The sequence below is a fragment of the Dendrobium catenatum genome, unplaced genomic scaffold, assembly GCF_001605985.2.
Source record: "Dendrobium catenatum unplaced genomic scaffold, ASM160598v2 fragScaff_scaffold_273, whole genome shotgun sequence".
NCBI classification, from domain to species: Eukaryota; Viridiplantae; Streptophyta; class Magnoliopsida; order Asparagales; family Orchidaceae; genus Dendrobium; species Dendrobium catenatum.
In genome coordinates, this window is record NW_021318735.1 from 146,887 (window position 1) to 153,768 (window position 6,882).

At 39.0% G+C, this 6,882-nt stretch overlaps 1 protein-coding gene across 1 annotated transcript; it reads right to left on the reverse strand.

Annotated features, from left to right (window-relative positions):
• Window positions 1-92: 92 nt before the first annotated feature.
• LOC110094430 (limonoid UDP-glucosyltransferase-like) lies at window positions 93-3,122 on the reverse strand. The gene is given in 2 exon segments (XM_028693408.1): window positions 93-620; window positions 2,172-3,122. Coding segments are annotated over 2 exon segments (1,479 nt in total).
• Window positions 3,123-6,882: the final 3,760 nt, after the last annotated feature.

Genomic DNA, 6,882 nt, shown 5'->3' on the forward strand with positions numbered 1-6,882 from the left:
CATTAAAAAGAGACAAATATGAATAATTCCGTAGCATGATAATATCGCGTCAATAAATTCATAGCGAACAGTTACCAAACTTTATTAATTAATTACGTGGCTACGGCGCAAGACCCCTGAATCACCCGACAAACTCCGGCGACCGAATCGACCACCCCGCCGCCGCCGTTCGCCACCCATTTTCTCACATCATCAACAAACCTTTCAATGTTACGGTCTGATGATCCACCGGAGGTGACGGCGGCCCGAGCTATCTCTTTCCACTCTTTAGCGCGCAACAGCATCGCCTCGGCGTCTGGTCCGTCGGTGGCGGCGGTGAGGCATCGCACGATCTCGGCACGTGCTGCCGGAGTAGGAATGCGGACGCCGATTCCGTGGACATCGCAGAGGAACTTGGCGTCGGGGACTTGGTCTCCCCACTGGGGGAAGGCGATGGCAGGGACGCCGGCGGCGATGAGTTCTAGGGTAGAGTTCCAGCCGCAGTGGGTGACGAAGCAAGCTAGGGATTTGTGGGCCAAGACTTTCTCTTGTGGGCTCCACTCCACGAGAATGCTTTTGCCTTCTGCTTCTATCTCTTCCTTGAAACCCTTTGGAAGCAGTTCTCGGAGGTTCTCCCTAACCTGAAGTGAGAGAAAAACTCAATTGCAAAATTTTTATTACAATTTTTTTACGTACTTACATATATGAAAAAAAAATATATTTATTTTAAATACATTAAAAATTAAATAAAATCTTAATTATAAAACTATAGTAAAACTTTTACAACAAGTAATTTAAATCAAAAGGAAGCCTACATCTACATAATATATAGTTATGTTAGCATTATACAAATTTCATGCAATATTTTTCAAGTTTTTATCACAGCCAAAATTTTTAAAATTTAACAAAATTATCAAAATCGGAGAAATAAAAAATATTAATAGGCCTAAAATAAAAATAAATAAAAAACATCAAAATTTAAAATCAGGATTAAAACAAAATACTTAACAGAAATACTATAATTTTCAAAAATAAAAAAATAATTATATAGATTTATGATAAAATTTTTCAAAAAATCTATCTATAAATAAGAAAGATTTAATTATGGGTGTCAAAATGATTATTTAGGTCGGGTTCGGGTCTAGTCTGGAATTGACTTGGATCTAATTCTGTTGACCCGAACCGATCCGATTTACTAAATATGTTAGAAATTCAGATGCAGATCAAACTTGTAGGGTTACTAGGTTGACCATACTCGACCTACTCACTCGGAATACATCTAGATGCAAGTGAATTTGAGCGCAACTATGAGTGGGCAAAGGGGGTGCAAGAGGGCAAGTGCATGGGACCCAGGATGCAGGCGCATGAGCGGGTCCATGTGTCGATGCGAGCTTGGGAGGGCTCTCTATGGAGTCCGGGCGGGAGGGGGATGGCGGGAGATCTATGGGCGGGACAAAATGCGGACGCATGATCATTGCAAGCCCAGGGGCAACTCCTACCATTTTCGGGTTTGATTTCATATTTTTGGGCTAACCCCAACCCAATCCTATTTTAAAAACGTGTTAGAAAATGAAATTCGAATAAGTACTCCAGGCTGGGTCTAGATCAAATTTCGAGTTCAGTAAAATATGAAAACCCCCAGATTTAATTTATTTACATATATATTTTACTTACTGCACTGTCTCGGAAAACACATTATATATAACTGATGAAAAGTCGTGCTATTTGACAGCAAGGCCCTTTTTGAAAAATGGTGATGCTTTCCTAATAATTTAATACAAGCATCGACTGGCCTACCGTTTATTCAAGTATGAATACACTTCATACCAAATCTAGTTACTTTGTCTCTGGTCTAAACGAAAATAATAAATAATAAACACTACATTTATATTATGACTAGTCATAAGCACATATTTAAAATAATAATATTTATTAGATTAATCATCCATCGTTTTAGTAGTGGTATTATAAAATTCATATGATTTTTAGGCCCTTATAAATGAAAATTTTGTTAGGATATATATATATTAAATATGATTGAGATATTAAAATAAACATTAAAATAATATAGTAGGTATATAAATTTCTTTTTATCACGCGCATGCACGTGAAGCGGGAAAGAGTAAATTTTAGATTCACAAAAGATAAATTATAAAACCAAAAAGAATTGCCGTCAGTCGTCACGTGCTTACTAAATTTCACTTTAGAAAAGGCCGGCCGGAGTTCCGAAGTCCAAAAGCAAGCTCTTGCATCTCGGAGGAATTTAACATTACTATACTCCCCGCCGAGACGTAGACAACAGATCTCTTCTCCTGTTTATCAAGCCATTCAATACAGCGATCCTCCGGCTTCCACATATCGGCCTTAATCTTCTCCTGCGGCTCACCGGCTTCGACAAGTGGGCCCACTGGTATGACGGGTATTTGCAATCTGCCTGCAATAGCATCAAAAGCATCTCTCTCCAGTTCCTCGAATGAATTAGCAAAAACCCATCGGGCCTTTAAAATGTTCTTGAACTGGGCGAGGATCACGTTTGTGAGAGGTTTGTAAGGATTGGAAGGGAGAAGGAATGTGGGCAGGTCTTCGGGCCGCATGGGTGGGAGGCCCGGGAGATTCACCGTCCGGTCCGGGTTTTCTTCGGTTGGGAAATCGGCGAGCTTGTGGTGAAAATGGTAGTAAGTAGAGAATACTGCGCAGGACTGAACCCATAAAACGGCGCTGGGAATTCCGAGATCTTCGGCGACGTTGAGAGCCCATGGAAGAAACGGGTTGTTGATGAGGCAGGAGACTGGTCGACCCGCGTCGGTTTGGCGGTTGATGAGATTAGTTAGTGCGGGTGGGCCGTTGGATTCCAGTCGGGCCATGAGGTTGTCGAGGTCGTCGCGATGCGGGTCAGTCGGGTCGGTCCCGTCGTCAAAAAACTCAAACCGGAGAAGGCCGCGGCCGACTGGGATCAAGTCCGAATCGCTTTCGGCGTCCGCAGAGGCGGCGGAGATGCGGTTGCCTAGATCGAGGGTGGTGGAGAAGGTGACGAGGGGGCCCTTGGAAGCGACGCGTTTGGCTAAGCGGAGGAGAGGGTTGAGGTGGCCTTGGCCGGGGAAGGAGACAAAGAGAAAGTGGAGGAGAGGGGAAGCTTCTCCCATGGCTGACTGTGGTAGGTTTGGTTTGGTTTGCTTTGCTTCGGTTGCAGCTTAATCTGGCTTTGGTTGTTAATATAGCCCATAAAGTCCAAGAGAGGAAGTTGGTAAGAGTTTTAATTGATTCTTTTGAAGTGATTGTGACCGTTGGATTACATCGACGAGGTGATGTGCAGAGTTATTTTCCTAACAAGAAATATCAAAGAATTCGTTAAATTAGATTAAAGAACCCGACCCGTGACCCGAAATTGACACCCCTACCTTATATGCATGTCAGTAATGTATGTTGATAGCTGATATTCAAGTGTCATAAATTCAATTAGAGAAAAATCAATTGAATATAACTTTGCAAGGCTAATTAGTTTTCTCAGATCATAAGCAAGGAATGAATCACTTAGTTTTTTAGACACCACATAAAGAAACAACTCAATAATGACTTATGAGATTTGATTATTTTATTCTTAAAGTTGAATATTAACAACAACATAAAACAAACCAACACGATAATGATGTAAGTTTATAATTTCTTTACTTCTCCATTTTGATGGTCAATCAGCATTAAATATAGAGTTCATATTAAGGATGTCAATTTAAAAAAATATTGCAAAAATGTAATACTTTTTCTGGCAAAAAATCTTACATATTATCTCTAATCATCTACAATTATTATTTTTGGCCAAGAGAGAAGCTAGAGAGAGAAGCTCTTAGAAAGGAAGGAAGGAAAATCATTTTTTAAAAAAAAATTCCAAAAGCCGTCTTTTTGGCGGTCTTTCTATTAAAGTCGGAGGCGGCGATGGCGGTCACTGATGATCGCCGGAAACCTCCTGGAAGTTCGTCTCCCCATCCCTATCAATCCAATGTTCAATTCAGGCCTTTCAAAGGTGGAATTCATATCAAGGAACCTTCAATGGTAATCCAGTAGAAATCTCCCCAGTTATCGGGAAAGGAAAGGATGTGGCGATTTTTGATTCTGTTAAATTTCCGAAATTGATTGGAGTTAAATCTCCTTTGAGAAAATCCAATGACAATGAAGCATCTTCATCTTCAGAGATGAAAATTTTTGTAAACAGATTTAGCAACGTCAATGCCAATCTACTGGTTCAGGAGAAAGTCGTCTCCTTTTCTGAGAAATTTAAGGAAAATATCCCAGATGTTTGCAATATTGTCGTAGAAGGAAATGAGAAGGTGGAATCAGTTAAAGATCAAACTCCGAATCATTGGGTCAGAAAACCCAACATCAAGGTGAATTTCACTAAAAAATGATTACCATATTTCTGAAGATGGGAAGGCTATTTTGCTCAATGAATCAAATATTAAAATGAATTTTGAAAAACTCCAAAAATCTGTGGTAGTGAAGGTTTTCGGAAGGACTCTTCCTTTCAATTTGATTGCCAGTGAACTCAGGAGGCAATGGAATTCTATTGGAAGTTACATATAACTTCAATTGGGCTCGGATGGATTTTATGTTCATTTTCTAAAATGGAAGGAGTGGAAAAAATCTTAGAAGGAGGCCATTGGTATGTTAATGACCATATTGTGGGAATAGACAAATGGTCCCCGATGTTCTCCCCTTCATCCTTTAAAGGTTTGACTGCTCCAATTTGGGTAAGGTTTCCTCACCTCCCTTTAATGGGTAGGGATGAAGAGAATGTAGCGAGAATAGCTTCTATGGTTGGCCATCCTTTATGGATTGACGGCAATATGTTTCAATGGAGAAAAAGAGAGTATGCCAGGGTATGCGTTCGCATGGCTCTAGACCAACAATTCCCTTCAGGAGTTTGGGTGGAAGGATCTTGTGGTCGGTTTTTTTCAGAAAGTGGAATATGAGAAGGTATCCACATTTTTCTTTAAATGTTGTCAGGTGGGACATCTGTTGGGAGATTGTATGGAAGTGAATTCCTCCAGCTTAATGAAAGATTTAGTTAAAGAAAGTGTTGATGTTGAAGCAAATTCTTTTCCTCCAGTAGACAGCAATGAGGATGCTTATAGTCCTTAGACTATGGTCATGAACAATAGAAGGAGGAGATTCTTGACTAAAACGAGAAGGGTCAATCATTATGCTTTCAAGCCCAAAAAAACAAAAGCTGTTTTTGTCAGGAAAATAGAATTTAATAAAGAACTAGCAGTGGATCATTCAGTTATTGTAAATCCTGTCCCTAATTTAGAACCAATTGTTGAAGCTGTGCATGAAGAAGTAGTAGAAACAAACAACTCCACTGAAATTATCACTGAGAAGTCAAAATTAATAAAGGAGAATATTGTGTTGGATGCCATTATTCCTATAATTCCTGATTTTGAGAAGGTAGGTTTTTCAGCAAAACCTACAGAAGTTACTAACAAATTTAGCATACTCAATTCTTATAGTGAAGGAGAAGAAGTTTATTCTGGAAATGTATCTAATGAAGTTGAAGAAGGAGAATTACTACCTGAAGACAAGCCATTTGAGAATTCCGCTCTAATAAAAGAAGATACAGAATCTGTCAAAGCAAAGGTGAAGCTTCACAAAGAACTCAAATCATTGGGCAAGGATAACATATTATCTCAAAGAAGGAAAGGAGAATTGAACAAGATGAATAAGAATGGGAGCAATCCCATTTTTAATCATAAATGACTTTCATTGCATTTTGGAACTGTAGAGGGGCTAGAAAAAAAGAAGCCTCTCGTTATTTGAGGGAATTCGTTAAAGAATTTGATATTTTTCTTTTTCGATTGGTAGAAACCAAGATTTCTTCAATTGACAGAAATGAAATTAACTCCCTGATAGGAGTTAACTGGGATTATTTCAGTTTTCCAGTTGAAGGAATGTCAGACGGCATTTTGATTTGTTGGGAAAGATCTTTTGGTTCTTTTTCTGTAATTCAAGCTTCTTCACAAGTGGTAGTGGGTATTTTTAAAATTCCAAGTTAAGGTGAATGGCTAGTGGCAACAGTTTATGGAAGCAAAGAAGTGTACAAGAGAAGGAATTTATGGGAAATTTTGGAATCTTTCTCGGACACACATCTCCCTTTTATCATGGGAGGTGATTTTAATTGTGTGTTATCTCAAGAGGAAAAAAGAGACGGGAAGAGGTTTGTGTTCTCTCAAGGACCTCAAGATCTGAATTTATTAATGAGCAAGTGTGATTTCCATGATACTAGAATTATTGGACCGAAATTCTCTTGGTGTAATAACAAGAAAGGAGGAGCAAGGATCTTAGAAAGATTAGACCGGTGTCTTTAAATCCTATTGCTTTGTCAATGATTCAACCTGTAGTGGTTCGTCACTTGGGGAGAATAGCATCTGATCACTGTCCAATTTTAATTAAAATCTTTAATAAAGGTTTTATTAAGAAGAAACAAATTCAATTTGAAGAAATTTGGGCCTCTTTTCCAGCATCTTACTCTATACTGGCAAGCTCCTGGAAAAAATCTGAAGGAGGTGATGATGTACAAGTGCTGAATCTGAAGTCAAAAAGAGCTCTGAAGGCTCTTTTCTACTGGAGTAAAGAAAAACATTCTAATTTGAAAAAACACAAGGATGAACTCAAGGAAGTGATCTTGAAGATACAAGAAGAAGAGGCTTATTTAGGTAGCCTATCAGATGAAAAAATCTGTCTACTTAAATCTAAAGTTTTAGATTTAAATTCTACCTTGGGACGGCTTAGCACTTGGTGGAGACAAAGAGCTAAAGTCAAATGGATGAAGGAGTGTGATTCTAATTCTAAATATATTCACGGGATTGCTACAGGGGATTGCTACAGCCAAGAGGAACAGCAACTTTATCAATC